This window comes from Rhipicephalus sanguineus, chromosome 5 (assembly GCF_013339695.2).
Source record: "Rhipicephalus sanguineus isolate Rsan-2018 chromosome 5, BIME_Rsan_1.4, whole genome shotgun sequence".
Classification (NCBI taxonomy): domain Eukaryota; kingdom Metazoa; phylum Arthropoda; class Arachnida; order Ixodida; family Ixodidae; genus Rhipicephalus; species Rhipicephalus sanguineus.
In genome coordinates, this window is record NC_051180.1 from 15,789,699 (window position 1) to 15,809,666 (window position 19,968).

Sequence of the window (19,968 nt, forward strand, 5' to 3'; positions counted from 1 at the left end):
TGCTCCTTTTCACACCTTTCTAAACATTTTCCTGGAGTCACGCCCAGCTCAACTTTCCGGTTTGATGATTCCTAGCTTAAGAAACCAAGTAGGTGCAGACAGGCAAGCCAAGCAAATGTTTGCTCTTATGGGCTGCCTACGATGACGGTTTTTATATACAGGAGCGATCTTTCGTTAAGATCGACTGGCCAGTCTCTTCCTAAAACAGTTAGACAATCGTCATCAACACATTTGCCAAATCTATGTGAACCGGAAAATACTGGGTTCTGAGGATATCTCTATTATCGAAAGCTGTATCTGAACTCCTTTTACGGACAACTCCTGCCTTTTCTGTACAAATGATTACATGCGTAAAAGCGACATTCGCAACTGAATTTCACGAATTATGCACGTGTACCATACATTCTGGTGGTGGTGGTGGTAGCAACTTTGTTCAGAAATCCGGCAAATACATTCTGTCGTTCAAATATTAATATTTTTCCTTTCATATATATATCGAAGTTGTGCGAATGCAGTTACGTGCCTAATCTGTGCAAAATTTATTTTCTATACGGCGATCAGCACTTTTCATTTTTTAATGCACCCAGTACACGCCTACATCAAATCTTCGGCGTACATGGACATACGTATTTCACGACGCTTTGCAACGTGTCCCCACTCTGGCATAGGCAGCTTGAAATTGGCTAAGGTGTCCTGCCAACGTCTCATGCGCTTACCGGTTTGATCAATGTAACACTCACTACAGAGGGGGGGGGGGGGGGGTACTTCATGCGACAAAGCATAAGAGTGTCAGATCGTGTGAGTTGCTTGTCCATTTTAGATCTACTCAGTCTCCTCGATCCGTTTTACATTACTCATTATGTGTTGCACTTAAATGCCCAAAGAAGCATATTTACGCTCTCCGTTGTGCAACAATGGTATCGTGAAAAATATTGAGCTTTTTAATTTCTCAAATGTGTCAAGTTCTTAATGCAGAAGTGACTGATTTGCTGAAAAACACACATAAAACGTGTCCTGACGTCGCATTCTAACGCGTACATTTTTTTTTTACTTTTTGTCACCGAGACATGGGAAAGTTTTCTTCGGAGGACATGTAGAGTGCAGCTTTTTTTTCTTTATTTATATGTCGGGCAATGGCCACAACGGCGAAACCATAGACAGAAAAGAAGGCACGGTAATTGAAACGATCCGCTTGCTGAAACGCATAACGAATCGACATAGCGGAATGAAGGAAAGCAATACCATCCTCCTGGTACATGCTTTCGTTATGAACTACACGACGTACGTCGCCTCCTACCTCAAGTGGCAGGCGACTGAACGAACTAAACTAGACCTTCTCATCCGCAAGGCGAACAAATGCGCAATCGAATTACCGATCAATACTAGCACGGAAAAATTTCTCAAGCTGGGGTACACAATACCCTAGACGAGATAATCGAAGCGCATGCTCAACATCGCCCAGTGCGAACGTCTGGCGAAGGCCAGAACCGGTCGACACATCCTCGAGACGCTGGGCATCAACTCAGACGTATTCGCGAGTGCATCGTGGTTCTGCTGTTGCCCAAGAACATGCACCCGACACATCACATCGGTCGACGCAGCAGGTACGAGCAAGACCTCGAAAAGCAATTCGGCAACAGTAAAGAAGCGGTTTACGTAGACAGCCCGTTACGTGTGCCAACGCGGTTTCGCGGTCGCGATCACGGAGCAACTTGCGTCGCGAGCGCGACGGTACGCACGCAAGAGGCGGAGGCGGCCGAAGAAGCGGCGACAGCCCTCGCGATAGCTACCACGGACACCTAGGTGATGATAGGCGACTCTCAGGCGGCGATACGCAACTACGCCAGTGGTCGAATCTTCCGCGAAGTGGCCCGCATCCTCCAAATTCACGAAGGCAACATTTGCCGCAAAAATGACAGTTTCCTCATGGACCCCCGCCCACACGGACCCTCCTCTCGCGGGCAACGAGACTGCCCACGCCGCGGCTAGGGGACTAGACGCATTACACCGCGAGCTGCGACGCCTGCCGGCGTGTTCCCGATGTCTAGAATACCTCGACAGCGATGCTGGAGTGGACGTGGGTGGATCGCATGACCACTTTCAGAGACACCACGCGACACTGCAGATTGAACAGATGCAAGTATCCACCACCCCACGCCAAACTAAACAAGATCCAGGAGGTTGCCTGGAGACAACTATAGACACACACGTATCCGAATCCAGCGATCCTTCGCTTCTGCCACCCGGACATTTATAAATCCAACGAGTGTAAAGCGTGCGGAGCCAGAGCGACGCTGTAGCGCATGCTGTAGGAGTGCACCGGTAGCGAGCAGCAGACCAATACGAACCGGGTACACATAGCAGTCTCGAACCGCGAGGCGCGATGGGAGGCGGCTTTATTCAGCCACGACCTCGCCAATTAACTGTGGGCCGTCCGACACGCCCAGGAAGCCGCCCGTATCTAAGGGCTCGAGGCCGTCACCAAGGGCCGGGGGGCTTATAGACCCACCTCGCTCAAAACCGCCGGACATGTTCAATAAAGTTTTTACTCGCTCACTATCGACATGTTTTGTTTAGGCAGACGACTGCTGTGGGTCACTAAGTATAAAGGTGGTAGGCGGTGCACGCTATTTTGTAATTATATCCTATGTTTGGCACTCGGTCTCTCCACGGAAAATTTTGCTTGTCTTCAAACCGGACTCTGTTATCTCAATACGCACAAAAATTTATTGGAACAGCAGATTTCTAGTAGAACATCTTGTGTTTCGTGTTATTATTTACATTATAGTAAATATTTCCATTTTTTTCACACACAACTGAAAAAAGAAAAAGGAGCACCAGGTGGTCAAAGTAATATGCAGCATTCCGCTAGGGCGTCTCTCATAGCCTGCATGGGTCTCTTCGGGACGTTAATCCGCATAAACCAACCCCTTTGTCGCGGTTGTCTTCGACAGTCATGTTAGCCATACTCTACAGTGCCAGACCAAACACTGATTTCGCATTGCGGCTATCTGTATTTTCTAAACCAAAAAAATGAAAAGTCACTGTTTCGCCTGAAATGCGAAGCGCTGATAGTGACAGCGGTCTATTAAACAGCTGTACGTAGGTTGTCATCTTAACTGGTTCTGTATGTTCCAATAGACAATTGATTACGTGCTGATTAAACTGACTGCTATGGTGTCTTCGTACACAGGAGGGCACAAACACCTCTCACTCGATGAGTGCGCACACTGCCTTTCACTGCGCTGCGTGATGAGCAGAGCAAACACAAGTTAGCAAATGCATCGCCTTACCTCTCGATTCATCGAGGTCAGGCGAGCTGGTATATATTAGTGGTAGTAGTTAATGGCTCTTCATTTATGGCAATATACACAAAAGGAACGAAGAAGGAAGGAAAACGAAAATGTTTACTGGTAGACGCACTGTAACCATACGTCGGCAAAAATTTTGGAATTCACTCAGACTCACTCAAGAAATATATTTTCCTTTGAGAGCTCACTCGGACTCAGATTCACCGAAATTTTCCTCAACCGAACTCACTCGGACTCAGACTCACTAAACTTTTTCTCAACCGGACTCACTCGGACTCAAACTCACCAACATTTTGCTCAACCGGACTCACTCACACTCAGACTCACGGCTTGACCTGAGCCTGAGTGAGCCTGAGTGAGTCGACTCATGAGTCCGCTGGCATCAAGTGAGCTATTCCGATCATGGTGTAAATGCTCTTGAATGCCAATATCTCAAATAATGGGTGTTCTACGATACGCCTTTGGGTCTTTTACCTTCAAATACTAGATTTCAAGGGTTTCAATCTAGTAAGGACGTTTTTATGAAATAGCGACTCACACGACATATTTCTATTGAGAAAGTCCCGTGAAATAGTTGGGAGGTCATAGCACCTCCCCCCCCCCCTTTACTCACGCCTCTGATCAATAAACATTGAGATGGTGCATGAACACTAGTGCGTTGAAGTGTGTAGGAATAGATCTGAGTATAAACGTAAGCCGATGTAAGGCTGATAGTAATGCCGATATATGAGGGGATAGGATCATAGGTCGGCAATTTAAAATGGAACCCACTCAGACTCACTCATGTAATATATTTTGCGCTTAGGGTTCACTCGGACTCACAGTAATATTTTCCTCAACCGGACTCACTCAGACTCAGACTCACGCAAATTTTCTTCAAGCGGACTCACTAGGGCTCAGACTCACCAAAATATTACTCACCCGGACTCACGCAGACTCAGACTCACAGCTCGATCTGAGTGTGAGTGAGTGGGAGTGTGTTGACTCATGAGTGAGTTTGCCGACCTATGACTGTAACTGTCTAGCTCGACTGGCTGACACTTGAACGGTAGTTATCAGTATATAAGGAAGAAGTAAAGGACAGGGAGAGGATATAGGGGAACATTTACATATGTGCACAGATTGGTGCAATGGTTATTTAAATATGCAATGGTTATTTAAATATGCACACCGAAGGACATAATGACTCATAGTTCGCTCGTGATGTGACTTTCTCGGAGGAGTTTGTCAGCTGGCCCCGCACACCGGCTCTGTTATGTCACGGGCAGCAGCCGGCAGCCGAGGCCGGACTGCTCGAAGAAGTCGCATAGTGTTCTATGAGCAGCGTCCTGCACGAGGGAGGGGCCGCAAGGCCAAAGCAGGGTCTCGGTGCTGTCAGATGGCAGTCCGTGAACGCGGTATATAGCAGCTCAATAGTTCCTCCCGCAGTGCTTCGCAAGCGCACCTAAGCAGCAAATCTTCGAGGGTCTCCGGTTCACCAAAGTGTTGGCGAGTTTCTGTAGAGGCGAGTCCGAGGCGTAGCCTGCGCTTGTGTGCACACGCACTCGACACGCAACCGCACCAGTCCCGCCATTTGTTGGTGTCGTATGCAGCGCGCTTGGACCGCGACAACCCTCTCCCCGCGTGCGACACGTGGCTCAGGGTGCTGATGTTGTAGGTGCCGTGGGATAGTAAGACACATGTCTTCGTCGCTCAGAGGTAGTACGTCGGCGGGAGGCAGTAGATGTGCACTTGCCGCTAGCTTGTCGGTGATCTCATTGCCATGCGCACCACATGGGCACGTTGCGTGGCCAGGTGCTTCAGTAGCCATGACCTCGCTTCTGTCAACGTGGCGGTGAACTACGACGTGCGCGGTAAAAGATGGAGGGGGACTAAGATCCCGGTATGTCTGAAGAAACCGCGCATACGAAGCGATCAGCTGTCTCGACTGAATGAACCTTCGAAACCACCGCAGATTGCTTCCAAGATAGAACGACCTTGTTGCGCGGAGCAACGGCCTCCTCATTGCAGGTAGGGCTACGAGACAATAATGCTAAATAATTACGCGCATTAAAACGTCACAAGGCACTCCTGTATTTTATTACAAGGGCCTTAGTCTGGGCCGGTTCACTCTTCGCCAAGATCCACGTCGAAGTCTCTACTCACCGGCTGAAGTTCTGGAAATGGCTAAAAATATTCGGGGTAATAGAAGAAGGTGAACGCCTGGCTGCCATCATGTAAGACAAGTGAGCCGAAGCGAGCAAGCACATGTGTTTTGCATGACATCGAACCTTTGAACACATCATGCGAGCCCTTTTGTTTTTGCATGTATTTTTCAAAGGCGCGCAGTCTGCAGACGTTAGCGAAGTAGCCACTACGCGCATGTAGGGCAATACGTGCTCCTACGTAGCTGCACACTTTGGTGATGCTGCGGCTGATGATGACGAGTGATGGCGGCGCCCTTAGTAATGGGTGATAAGTTTCACACCAGTGCAGTTCACATGGTGGGACATCTGGGGCTATTTTACGCTTCTGTCATGCAGTATTACGTCTGTTAAATGAGACTCCTGGTTCGAATGTATACGGTCTTTTTCCAAAAATAGTTTCAAGCGCTGGCGTAGCTCAGCGGTACACTGATTACTGACATGCAGAAGGCCTGGGTTCTATTCCAGCTCAAATCTTGTTTTGTAAGGTGACGCTTGAGCGGTCACGTGTGTCTCCGTAGGTCAGCGTTTGATGAGGCACTTAAGGTTACCTGAAACAAATGGCTCCCGTTTCATTCACAGAACAAATTGAGCACACTCTTTGGCGTAACGCCTTAGAAATTTATGGCCTAAATTAAACAAAATGCGATGAGAACAGTGAACAGCTCCCATGGCATTGTAATAGACGATCCTGATGCGGAAGAAGTCACTCCTGATCGCCTTTTCTTCGAAGGCAGGGAATTCTCTGGCTCTGTTGGTGCTACAGCGGGTCTTTTCTTGCTTCCATCACTGCACAAAATGCATAAAATAATTCTTGCTGGGCGCTCTATGTTCAAATCACGGGCACACCCTTTAAAAGCATTTGACAAAATTTTCATGTACAGTAAAAAAAATGAATTGCTCATTTTGAGCTCAAACGCGTGGCTGGACTTCGTTTCTAAATTTGCGTGTAATCATGGAGAATGTGTAGGCGACAGCGACAGAGTTTCGTTCTGGCACTCCTCGCATTCATATCTCTCCTGAAAAATAAAATGGGATTAAATTGAACTGCATCAATACTCCACATAGCCCTTCTTCACCGCTCTTGTGACAGTTCAGCTCGAACGCCATTATGTCTGAAGACGTCAATGCTTCACATGCATTTGCCATCATATTCTCACGCGTACGGCATTGAAAGTTTCTGAAATACCTTGCCTGCTACTCGTTAATACGGGTAACGAGAATGCGTGTTTAAACTTGTGATGGCTTTTAATTTTTTTTAAAAGTGCGCTGCGTACTTTTATCAGAATTTATGCATCATTATTTCCGCTAATAGAACATTATTTCCGTTAGGATAGCCTGAGTACGTACATACGGTGTCATCTTCCTGTAACTAAGATAACAGGACCAGCTGGGAACAACTCAGGTGTCATCATCTCGACACGCACGAACCAAATATGCTCATGGATTTCTGACACCCTTTTGTACTGTGCCTAAAAGGCGTTTCGAACCAAAATAAGATGCATGCATGCAATAAATAAAAACATTTACCTGGTGCGTCCCCTCTAATTGCCATCACAAAAAACGTCCACGGGGTCTGTGAGATAATGCTTTACCAGTGTCAAAGGCAAGCAAACATTTAAAGGTCACCAATAAACATAAAGAGCCCTATAATTTTGGGGATCGCTGGTCCTAAAAACTTAACAACACTTGCTCAAGTTTAGTAATGTTAACGCAGATATTGCCGAAAATTAAAAAAAAAATTGAATCGTACCAAATTCTACAGATTCTATTCTTTTTAGAATGGTTCATCATAAGTTTGTAATACGTAAATTGCGGACATTGTAATGATGTCACAAGCGTCAAGTATCATAATCCGTATTAAAATAACACGTGCCAGCTTACTACGTAGTTTACCCTTTATACGTCTTGTTACCTGACAGTAGCAACAGGCCCTACGGCTCCTCCTGTCATTATTTATCTGAACTTTATAATTAATTGCTGGTCTTAAGGGCTTACCACAAATTCAGCCGTACTACTAATATTATTTGAACAATTTGCATTCGGTTCTAGCGTGATGGCCGCTTGGCATGTCTTCTGATTTACTTGTGGCGATCGTTTAAAATTCACTGCAGTGATGCACATCATCGCCGCAGACATCTTTTTGCGTAGGACGTTGAAAAATGTGATTCACTTTCGGACAATCCACGCTGTATAAGAAGTTGTCTTGATGTTGCCTCGAACGCTGTCTATAAGGGTAATTAAACGTTGGTATGCAGTGTAATGTTTTATTGTTTTTTTAATAATTATGATTAATGATGCTCTAATGACGGCTAGATGGCCACATCGACATAAAATCCGTTTTGTTCGTATATAAAGAACTCCCTCAATAAACCACGCGGCTTTTCAGCAGCCATTGCTGTTTCTCATGGGTGTTACTCGTATGTGACGTATATTTCCTGTTAGGAGGCTGGTAACTGGGCTAGAGAAAAACAGACCCGATGTGGTGGATTGTTAACGCTATGAAATGTGCTTGCAGCATAAAGAAAACTCGCAGCGTTCTTGCCAGAGTGTAATATAACACATTGAGAAAAGCTGAGTAATTAACTGTCGGTGTCAACCAGGCTCAGGGCAGGTAAAAACAGTGATTAATATATAGCAGTGCTCCGGATATTGACTAAGTGATTTGAAATGACTGCAGCAAGAGCAACATGCCACTCGAATTTTCACAACTTTGGTGAAGTGTAGTGTTATGTTTAGGCTGTTTAGCGGTTAGCAACAAAACGTGGAGCAGTAACTTGTGTTTCGACTGAAAAAGAGACCTTACAGAGATAAAAAAAACCATGCGTGGTTTTAATTGACTCAACGTCGTAACGAACAATGTACAGCGGAGCTTGCCTGTGCTATGGTTTACCCTCTCCCCTCGTCCTTTCCCTCTCCTCACCCTCACATCTCTTCTCATCACTCTCACTTCCCTTTCACATCCCCTTGTCATATTCTACTATACATGCCTGTGCTATGCTAGGAGCTGCTTGGCACATTCCCGCTAGGCTAGTTATAGACAGCTTGTTCACGTTTAGTGGACCGGAGGTGAGTAGTGGGGCTTGCCCAATTTTTTTAGCCCGTTAACCGCTGCGATATCCTTCGAACATCGACTACGTTCAAACTCGGCTTTAACGGCTCCACTGTGAAAGGCATTCCTAAATGGCTGTGGAAAACAGCTTTCTGGTATTCACAAGATTTCAATAGTTAGTATCGCGTGGTACGTGAATTTCACGTGTCAAAATTTGAATAAACAAGAAACAGGCGGACATGAAGAAGTTTACTTGCTGGCAGCGAGCACTTTTATCTCTACACTGTTTTCGCCAGAGCCACGGTCGACCTTGCCCTGTCGCTATGTCCGCGTTGCGCCATCGCCGAGGTTGCGTAAAGCACCGATGTTTGCTTTTACCCGTAACACTACTTTAATAGGTCGGATTACCTTTTTACGACAGCCCTCTTCCACAAATCGCAAACATCCGTCTTCGACATTTGAATGATGGAATAATTGTGCGACTTAACAGCGATGAGCCGACGATCTTCCGCCGTGTATGCCGGCCACTCCAGCCCTGCTGCCGCAAGCTCTGGTTTGCTGAAATGATAACACAGAAATTTGTTATGGGGTAGCCAGATGGAGTGCTGCAGTAACAAAAACCAGCGGTCATGACTAAACGATGCGTGCTTGGCTATATCTTTCATGTGGCAGACAACATACGGTGCCCACGACAAGCCCTGGTTTATTAATTCCCATTGAATGATGGACGAAGCATTAATTTAACTATATTATTGCGATAGCAATTATATGGACAGTCTCGGTTGGATTTTGCCGTCGCCGTCGCCGCCGTCATGCACCGTATATGTATAAGTATGTATATATATATAAAAGCCCCAAAGAAAAATAATTCAGAAAAATGTTTCCGAAGCGCGGAATCGAACCAGGGACCTCTTCCTCCGCAGCGAGTGGCGCTAGCCACTAGGCCACGAAACGCAGATCCTCCACGTAGGTAACGGCGAGCGTTATATACACACCCATTACCGCTGGACGGACTCAGAGACGGCTGCGCTTATAAGCGTTTGTTCATTACCAGCGAGATGGCGTTAGGAGCGCGACAGGCGCATTTAAAAGTCGTCGGCGAGCTCGCTCGCTTCTTCTTATATATATACTTGCGCAGGGAGAACCTTGCCCTTCCGCTGTCTGCTCGCGCGGTTTTCTTGTGCTGAGGGGAAGAGGGATCTTTCACGCTTTCACCGTGATGTCCGCGCTCATGTTACGGAGCGTACGAAAGCCACTCGAGCTCAAGGGACGCCGCTAAAGGAACAAACAGAAGATGAGCGCGAACTATCAAGTATCACAGCTCGACACTTGAAGCACGCTAGTTTCCTTCGCTGCTTCGGCCGCCTTTGCAGCAGGAGCGCTGTTGAAACTGAGAGTATCCATTGGCGAGCCTCACTTCATATAGCATTAGTTTCTTGCTATCGCATTCATTGCTTCGGCCTTGCGGCGAAACTGTGACTTTTTTTATAGTTATGAATTTCTGGAGCCTGCACTAATAACTCCTGAACAAATATCGAAGCCATGGTGCAAATTAATCCGAGTACTATGTTTTCATCCTTCGTCTCTTATTCGTATACGATCTGTATACAAGGAGCGTAACCATGTCAAGCTAGCCTGCATAACAGCGCATCAACTATTTCAGCGCTTACACGGCGGTAAATATCATGTAAGGGGCTTTACTTCTCAACCCGGATATCCTTGAACGTAGTTCATGCATTCAAATCCTTATCGGACAACTGCAAAATAAAAGGTATGCAGGTCGCTAAGGCAGATTCTCATATAGCAGTTTATCCGCAAGTGTGTAAAGAGGACGGAATAAAATCTACCTCTAAAGGCAGCACAGATAAAGCGGCCACATCTAACGGAGCGTGGTGACCACTCTATTTGCCTAGCTTCTTGTGCGTTTACTTTGCTTACAAATTGCACAAATTATAAAGTCGTTCGGACACTCAAATATACATTATGCAAAAGTAGGATCATTGCCATTAGAAAATTAAAAAAAAAAAAGATCCTTCAATAGATATTTTTGTTCGGAGGGGTCACTGAGACCGAAAAACCGAACCCGTAATTTTAACTTGCTTAGTATGCGTATTCACGCATAGTCCTTCATTAGCGCCTGCCTCATTTCTTGGCATAGAAGCCGTGTTGGCACTCACTGCCGCTTTTCTACTCCACGTTTATGTAGCCTTCATTATATGTGTTTCTTACGAGAAAAAAAGGGCACTCCTGATTCGAAGCTGCAGTGGCGCTTGATTAAGACGTTAGTGGGGAAACGTTACTCAGCAATGACCCAAGGTTGATGCTGATGAGGTGATCCAGTTTCTCTTTTTCGGTGTTTCGTAATCAGGGACAGCGTTGTCTGCAGAGTCCTACGTTAGTCTGAACGCAATCATACACGCACAGCTGTTTTCTCTGGAAGAAGGTTCAGCGTGCCAGTATTTGTGCAGATGGAATGGGCTGCGGCCACATCCTGTACCAACGATGTTGAATCTGAAAACACTCGTGTAATCTTGGCAAGCATTAAAAAAAAACGATTACTCATTTGTGTTAGAAAAGCAGAAATAAAAAGACAGAGTGCACATTAAATTGACACCCGTATATTATAGAAAAAACGAGTTGAACGTAAGTGCACCTACAAGTTGATGCGTTGCTTGTTTACTATTTTATCAGAAGGTTCCATTTTGATGAAGGTATTGTTAGCAGACGTATTTCAGAATGCTACAATATCGCAGCGATTCTTTAACTGTTCTGTATTCCCAGCTCCTTTAGTTAAGGTGTCATGACAAATTAAGCACCGTGCCAAGAAAAAGGGGCGAAAATTTTTTCATGCTTTCTTTGTTGCGTTGCAGATGACGAGACGAGAGCGATAGGACGATACAGGGACACAGGACAGGTGGTGCGCACCACCTGTCCTGTGTCCCTGTATCGTCCTATCGCTCTCGTCTCGTCATCTGCAGCGCAACAAAGAAACCATGAACGACCACCAACTAGCCCAATTCGTCGCTCTACTGAAAATTTTTTACATACAAAATTGGCATCATTGTAAGAATCACCATGTAAAACAACAAAATTAAAGTTAACGCAGAGTGAGACAAACTTCAGCACAATTATGGTTTCGCGCTCTCTTCTGTAGTTGTATTGTATACGATAGGGAGTTATTTCTAGGTAACAACGGTGTATTTTAAATGTAATAAGATCATTTTGTATATTACTTACTCCTTCCGTATAAAGTGGGCGAAGGCTTGGACCATCTCTTTCATCAGCTTTTCTTCTTCCTTCGTGTAGTCTTGCGTCTGCAGAAACCTCTTTCCTACTTTGCCTAAGGGTTCCGTGTAGCGACCTTCGTCCTTCATAAATGGCAGCGATCCCAACGTGTACAACAGATCTGCAGCGTGCGCCACGCCCATCCACGCTGGCACGAAACTGTGGGAAGCCTCGTGAGCGAATAAGTACCTGTAGACGCGAACACCATTCGCCGCAGCTGACTGAGAGAACGATTCGGTGGGGCAGTCGATGAATGCGTCCCCTACGAGTTCAGCTGTAGTGTCCCTGGCTTGCTCGTAGGTACGACCGGCATCGTCCTTGCCGAAATAGAAGTCCGCGAGCGACCTCGCTTGTGATAACGGCATCCCAAACATGTTTGACAGTGCGACGGTTGCTAGCATTCTGTACTCATCAGGTTGAGCGTCTGAAAGTCTTGGAAATGCACTGAGTACCATGTTGTAGAACATGGTGCCCTCGTTCGCCGTTGTGCCAATAAGAACATCCCGAACTCCGAATGGTTTCCACGAACTTGGGGACATAAATGGTTCAGGAAAGAAAGTGTCGTTTTCGATAGGAACGAACCACCTTTGAAGAATCGGGGTTGACTCTATTCTATCGAACACGCTTGAGGCTTCAGCTCTTCGGAGACAGTACATGACATCGCGTAGCGTGTCGCCTGCACCTTCTTTAGTAGCATCGTAGCAGCGCAACATCGACACTATGCTCTTAAAGTTTTCCCGCGTGTTGAATACTCTGTTCAGAACCAGGGAGAAAGGGGCGCCGCTCTGCATTATGACCTTCTGAAAAAGACCTGCGCTGTGAGGAGATTGCGCATGCAGTGCTACTGACATGGCGCCAGCACTCTGCCCCCACAAGGTTACTCTCTTGGGATCACCTCCAAAGTAGGCGATATTACTCTGCACCCACTTGAGCAAGAGATTTTGGTCCCATAAGCCTAAGTTGCCTCCAGACGCTCGCTTAGGATCGCCGGTGTCCAAGAAGCCAAACATGCTGACCCTATAATTGAACGTCACAAATACGACGTCACCCGTGAGGGCGACAAAGTTTGCCGGGTCGTAAAGAAACAGCGCCGAGTCACCCCACTGGAATGCGCCGCCGTGGATGAAAACAACCGTGGGAAGCAACACATTGCTGCAAGCGCTGCTTTCCCGCGCAGCTGCGCACTTCTGGCGCCTGGCTGGCCGCCACACGTTTGCGTACAGGCAGTCCTCTGACGCACCTGAATAGTCGAGCGCCAGAGGACCGAGCAAGTCGAATGGCACCTGCCGGCAGGCGCGTGGCTTTGTTGTCGCGTTGTACGTGCCTTCCCACGGAGCAACGGGCCGAGGTCTCCTGAAACGAAGCTCGCCCATTGGAGGCTCCGCGTACGGTATTCCGAGGAAAGCGTCCACCTCGGTTCCATCGGCTTGTACTCTCGTGCCCACCACAAATCCGGAGTCGATTCCCACTCTGGGAAAGTATTCAGCATCGACGAGAGAAGCTGCTGCGACCAGCACTGCGGCCAGAAGGCACCCTTCCGAAACGGTCATTCTGCTCCTACCGGCGAGCGGCGCAGCTCACTGAATATAGTCTTGCATATATGTTAAGGCACTCTAGCGAAAAACCACTATTGCTCCGGCACGTGGCCATATGTAGCCTCACTTCCTACATCATCGAGTGAAGTCAAAGTTAATGGCCTTCGTGGAAGTTCAGGCGGAAGGAGCACTATTTACAACGACGAAAAGGCCACCATTATCCTCTATTACTCGTGTTATCTTCGATCGGCGCTCTGGGCAGCACTTGCGGATTGTCCTTCGGCACAATGTTATGAATGCCGAGACCGTTTAGCGTTCGTGCAACCAGGCTGCAACCGTAAAGCGTAACGGGTAAGCGTTCAGGACCACCGGAGTAATTAGGAGGAGCAATGTTATTCCGTTTTTCGTCACCTGTATACATGATCTTGCAAAACGACACAATGTCGCAATGTTTTCTCCTCACCATCCAGACTTTCGAACATTTCTTTCAAACAATATCAAACGTCAGACGACACTGCTGCGTCGTAAGCTGAAACACGGTATGTACACAGGATAAGTGGCCGGTAGCCAATGACATCATTAATGTCTTACATTAGGGCGTCTATACCAAGATCGCGAGGCCTGCAGCATGGAAAAAAAATTGTGTGGGGTCCGCAGGGTTATTCAGAGAGTGTGGAAGAGGGGAGGAGAGAAAGAGAAAATGGGGCTCTGTAATCAATCCTGGAGCGGTATGCCTTACGGCAGGGCCACACGCAACCATATCCAGCTTTTGTGGACACATACCAGCCAGCGCCCCTGGCGGCCGCCGCGCGAAACTAGCGCATTTTCAATGGAACAAGCAAGTTTTCCCCGAAATATTAAGCGTAGAGGGTGAATGTTGAAAAATGAAGATCACAGAGCGCTTCTGGGAACCTTAATGCACGAGAAGACTGCAGCGATCATGTTGCAGTAAGCTTCAATTTTGTTCCCAGAGCAGTTAAAGATTGTACAATGGGAGTCTATGGAAACGGCGGAAAATGTGGCCTGTTTTTCGAGACAGAAACGATCACTGTGGTAAAGCTAAGCAAGTTACGTTAATGGTCATGAAATCACATGTAGTCCTGGCACTCCACTTTCGTTGGAAGCCATTCTCAACTTGCCGCAATTGGCATAAGATTGTTCCCTAACGCGTTTTTTGAAACGCGGTCCTTCAAGTGCTTCTTGTAAAATGATAAACCCTTGTTTACCTTCGGCGGCCAGCCGTCTTCTGTGGCCGAGTGAGCTTATCGCTCACGTTCGGAACGCGGCATCACAGCGCCGTCATAGGTTCGATTCTTGGCGTCGAATCAGCCATTTTTTTTTAAGCCCGTGACTTAGTTCCACAGCTTCCCTCAAGATGTCGCCGCCGGAACAAAACAAGCTTTCGTTTCGGTTTCGGTTTTTGACTGGAATCTTGAGCTGCCATTCCTTTTTCTCTTTATTTTATGACTTTTTTAGTGTATGTTTAAACACTCTACGCGTACCATATCGTTCAGATGTACATTTGTAATTCTTACTTTATCCTTTTATAAACGTCCTAAGGAATAGAACGCCCGATCAAGTTATGGTGAACAAAGCTCTTTCGAACTTTCGTACGCGTATTGTGGTGGAAACGCATTTCTCCGTTCTCATGATTTCGTAACGATCTTCTCAGGTACCTACAATTCAGCAACCTAAAGCAAACGAAGTAAGCTTAGAAAAGCGAGGCATAGTAATGAAATGACAAAGTTAGACGTTTTTGCAGTTGCTTTTTACTTTAGGGCCAACGCAAGTGTCTGTCGTAATCTTAACGAAAGAAAGGGAATTGTTCGAGGGATTATTTTCCTTGTTAGACACAAGTAATGAAACGAACAGATAATTAAACCAAGCATAGAATAGGAAACATTATTTGATGGCATCAATATTATCTGGGGCTTAACGTCCCAAAACCACGATATGATTATGAGAGACGCCGTAGTGGAGGGCTCCGGAAATTTCGACCACCCGGGGTTCTTTAACGTGCACCTATATCTAAGTACACGGGCCTCAAACATTTTCGCCTCCATCGAAAATGCAGCCGCCGCGGCCGGGATTGGATCCCGCGACCTTCGGGTCAGCAGTCGAGCGCCATAACCACTAGACCACCGTGGCGGTGCAGGATAAGCATCAGCGGACGGCTCGTATACCCTCCTACATGCTGCGCTCTCAACGCAAAGGGACTGTGCGAAATCTCCTTTACTACCTGGAGTGGCTGTGTTCTCTTAAAGCGCCATTTTGTAGAGTTACGCGAGACTAGATCTAGAAGAGTTAGCTGCCAGCCTTACTTCATTTGTTGCTATCGCACTCTTTGCATCGCGCTTGCGATGAAACTGGGATTTTTATTCACCTCTTGGCATATCTATCGTCGTACGTCAACAGAAAAAAGACCAGCATGCCTTCTCCTTTAACACCTTAAAGCACTGTGCGCTGCATCGGATAGGTCCGTGTGGATCAAATCTTTGTGGAAGTCCAGGGACTGGAGCTGCCAGTTACAAAGCGAAAATCCTGTGATTCAGCCTCTTTTCTCACGCACTCGCAGCCGACCTCCACGTACCGCAGTAAGATGCCATTTTAAACATCTATAAACAAAAATGTGCGCAGCTTGTACTAGTTGCGTAACGCTGGAACCGACAACGGAGCTAGTGTTCGCTGTAGCTTCTTCTAAGGTTTTGCTAGTAATACCAAGCTTTTGCTAGAGGTACAACGTTTTTGCTTGTAGTATTAGGATATCGTTAGGCTTGGATATTCTATTCTCCTCAGGTTTCGGTCGGTTCCCCACACTACGCACTTGTTACGTGGTTCTGAAGGAGAAATGTCGCGTCACTAGTAGTCACGTGATGGGATTTTAGTCACGTGAGAGAGAAAGTACAAGTTTATTAGAGTCCAGTGCAGACGCTGAGGTTGCCCCACGCCACCCGGTTGTTCCGAAGTTTTTGGCGGAAACACGTCACATCAATAGTTACCTGACGTTGTGTGATTTTAGTCGCTTGACTAATTACGTGATCTTACTTGATTTTCAGTCACGTGACTAGTTGTTACGTGTTGTTACGTGATTGTAGTCACGTAAGGAGATGTTGTGCCATGTTACGCGATTTTAGTCACGCGACAATTGCAGGCCTGGTGTACAAAAAATTGTAGCCACAGGAAACAACAACCCATCATCGATGTCACATATATTTTACGATCACGAGAAATTCACTTTCGTTGCTCGAAAGAGCAAGCGAAGCTGCACTCATGTACTTTTTATCATGTTTCAAAATTTCTTGGTCTTCTACGATATTTCTGGAATTTTTAGCATGCTTCACTTGCTGTATTCTTTTTTCTTTCCTGGTGAAAAGCGTATATATAGATATTGCTGTAAGCGTCAAAATATAGCCAGTTGTAAGTTCAGCGCTGTGTGTGTTTTCCAATATCGTCATCGCTCCTTAGCTGTGAAACATCGACTTATGCTCTACAGCGCATTTCTGCAAACAGAAAGCAGCCGTTTTCACTTTGCATTCCGTTCCTGCTCTTTGGAAGGTAGGGACACTAGCAAGGAGCTTTGCATTGAGCGTTTGACCGTAAGATCTTTATAATAGCTGTCGTATCACGGGCCAGCCTCCGCACGCTGTGGCTGAATGGATTGATCGTCCGTGCTGGCTGTTCGCGCGTAATAGCTGGGGCGCGGGTTCGAATCCCTATGCGGTTTTTTTCTTGTTCTCTTTTTTGTCTCTCTCAGAACTGCTTAAGTTTGCCGCGGTGGTACAGCGGTTACGGCGCTCGGCTGCTGACCCAAAGGGCACAGGTTTGACGGCGGCTCCAGCATTTTCGAACGAGGCGAAAATGCTAGAGGCTCGTGTACTTGGCTTTAGATGCACGTTACGAACCTGAAGTGGTCGAAATTTTCGCAGCCCTCCTCTACGGCACGCCTCATAAACATATTATGGTTTTGGCACGTAGAACTCCAGCAAATATTATTACAAGTGAAACGCTTCTGAAGATTTAGTTGCTTGCTTTCTCGCTGGACCATTTCACCCAAGATATTTGCTGCAGTTTCGGTTTCGCTTCTGTAAATGGAGCAAGTAAACTTCTCATGTTTTATTATTTATTACCACACAACCCATTATTTGATAACGATGAAAAGGAACCCAGATTTTAGCTAGCCTCAGTCATAATAAGGCAATACGCAACGAAACCAAGGCAAGCATGAGGGCAGCCATTTACAATATAATGATGCGTTTTGAAGAAGTACTCTACTATTAGAGACAGACGCAGAAACGTAACCAGGAATAGTAGAACCAACGCAAAGCTTGTATTGTCGAATCGTCGCCTTTTTTCTAAGGGAGTAGCGTTCTCTGCTTCTGAAAGTAGTGCCGCTCTTTTGCATCACGTTTACTACACCTCCGAAAAAGAGCCATCCTGGCTAATTAGGGACAGCTGCACAGTGACAGTGAGGCTTTATCAGGTCCATATGCACAATCTCATGCCTAATTATTTGATTACAATAAGTCTCAAGCGACTTGACAACGTATATCAAGTACGACGCTTGCTAGAACACACGGTACGGGCCGTGGTACTTCGGCAGAAGTTTCATAGACCGACCGGGGCCACCAAGGAGTCCAGAGCCCAGGCCCGTAGCTAGGCGGTATGCCCCAGGGGCCCACCTCCACTCCCAAAAGATTGACGGAGGGGGTGTTTTACTGACAAGAATAATGAGAATAGGTATTTTTATGAGACACTCAAGGCCTTCAGCAACTGCCCCCCCCCCCCCCCCTCGCCCTTCGCCGACTGGCGCAGGCCGGCGGCGACGGCGGCGGGGACTGGTGTGCGCGGAACAGACGGCGAAACGGTAGGCAAGCAGACGCGGAAACGCGACAAAGCGCGGCCGCGCGCCGTTGCCATGGCAACGACGGGGAGATCTTCCACCGGCTGCTTTGCTGCTGGCTTGCGTTTCCTTCATTGAATTCTCGGCGCTCGCCACTTTCCTATCAAGAATGCTGTCTCACGCTGATAACGTGCATGCCATTCGTGACCTGGAAGTGCCGGGCGCGCGGCGATAATGCAATCGAGAGGCATGCAAGATGTCAGGACTGTTTTAGTGAGCAGGGTTGCCACTGTCTTTCGAGTAAATGTCGCCAAACGACGAACACAAAGTCGCCAAAAGTCGCCATTTTTTTACAGATTTCGCCAAAAAAGTCACCATTCTAGATATTTGCGGCATATCCTAGGAATAAGAATTTCCGCTTATGTATAGCCCCGTAGCATACAGTGCCATTCAAAGCCCTTAAAGTGTATTGACATTTCTCAAGGCCAGTCGCATCGCCCGCTTCACCATGGGTGTGCTTGGTGCACCTGGTTCTCCGACTAGCCGCAAGATGTGCGCGGTGGGGCAAGTATGAATGGATAAAACGCTCGTTATATCCTTCCATCCCTGTCCGCTCGTTTCAGAGAGAAAAGTGTGGTAAACCTTCGGCGAAAACCGTGAAGGCGTTGTTTGTAGACAACTTTACATCCCCTTATATGAAAAAAAAAAAGAATTAGCAGGTTTATTGAAAGTAGTAAGACAGAAGTCTTACAGGTACCGTTCATTAGTGAGTCTTATACCTCTCAGTGTGAACTAATATGATACCGGACGCCACTGTCCCTTTCCTATAGTCACTTATATCTACCCGCGTCAATCCGATGCGTTATAATTGAATGGGTAGACAGTGTAAAAAGTTATATAGCATTTGTTTTCATTGCACACGCTCACCGAGAACAGTGGAAAATGCCTGAATAAATACTTTTTTATTGCACAAACACGCGCGTATCCGCCAATCTTCGCTATACGAGCTCATTTAGGGAATACTGTAGCAGTCAATAAGTCGCCAAGCTACTCAGAACAGTTGGAGCTTTGGCGGAACAAATGGCCGAAACACACGACCAACCCGTCATCTATCCCCTTCAGAAGCGAAACTTTAGAGAAGCTCTGAAGCATCTAGATGAGTTTAGATGAATTGAGGACATAGAAGCATCTAGATCAATTGAAGAGATACACACGAGTTACAGGACGGACATACCGAACGACACCTCAAAACCCAGAAAAATACAGAGAATAGTGCCGCTCATTCGTTGTGAAGACACTGAGCTTAGGATGCATAACTCAGTGGAGACCTGACCCGAAAATCGCCAAAAATTCGCCATGTCGCCATTCATAATTTTAGGTCGCCACGGGCCTCTCAAATTCGCCAATTTGGCGAAAAGTAGCCACCATTGGCAACCCTGTTAGTGAGGTGAAAAGACACCCGTTCAACAAGTTCTTTAGTGTACGCTGCTTTCCTGATCAGCATAGGTAATTTCATCGGGAATATCAGCCGATGACACACTGCCTTTGTTACAGCAACGCCACTTCACGCAGTTGAAAGAGTAATCCCTGAGAGGGAACTTCAGGCATGGACACATGCGTGTTGTCTTTACTGCTGACTTTCCCGGAACAGGTACCCGTGTTAGCAGCAATGTACAACAGAGCGAATGAAAACAGCGAGGAAAAAGACTTCAATACTAACAAGCGCTTTTCGCATTACAGTTCTGCTTACCGATCCAATGAG

General features: G+C 46.7%; 1 protein-coding gene across 1 annotated transcript; it reads right to left on the bottom strand.

Moving 5' to 3' along the window:
- Positions 1-5,969: 5,969 nt before the first annotated feature.
- LOC119393273 (acetylcholinesterase) lies at positions 5,970-13,437 on the bottom strand. The gene is made up of 3 exons (XM_037660206.2): positions 11,784-13,437; positions 8,955-9,104; positions 5,970-6,283 (listed from the first exon to the last, which is right to left on the bottom strand). Exons 1-3 carry the CDS (start codon positions 13,379-13,381, stop codon positions 6,124-6,126), a joined length of 1,908 nt encoding a protein of 635 aa, XP_037516134.1. The 5' UTR covers positions 13,382-13,437; the 3' UTR covers positions 5,970-6,123.
- Positions 13,438-19,968: the final 6,531 nt, after the last annotated feature.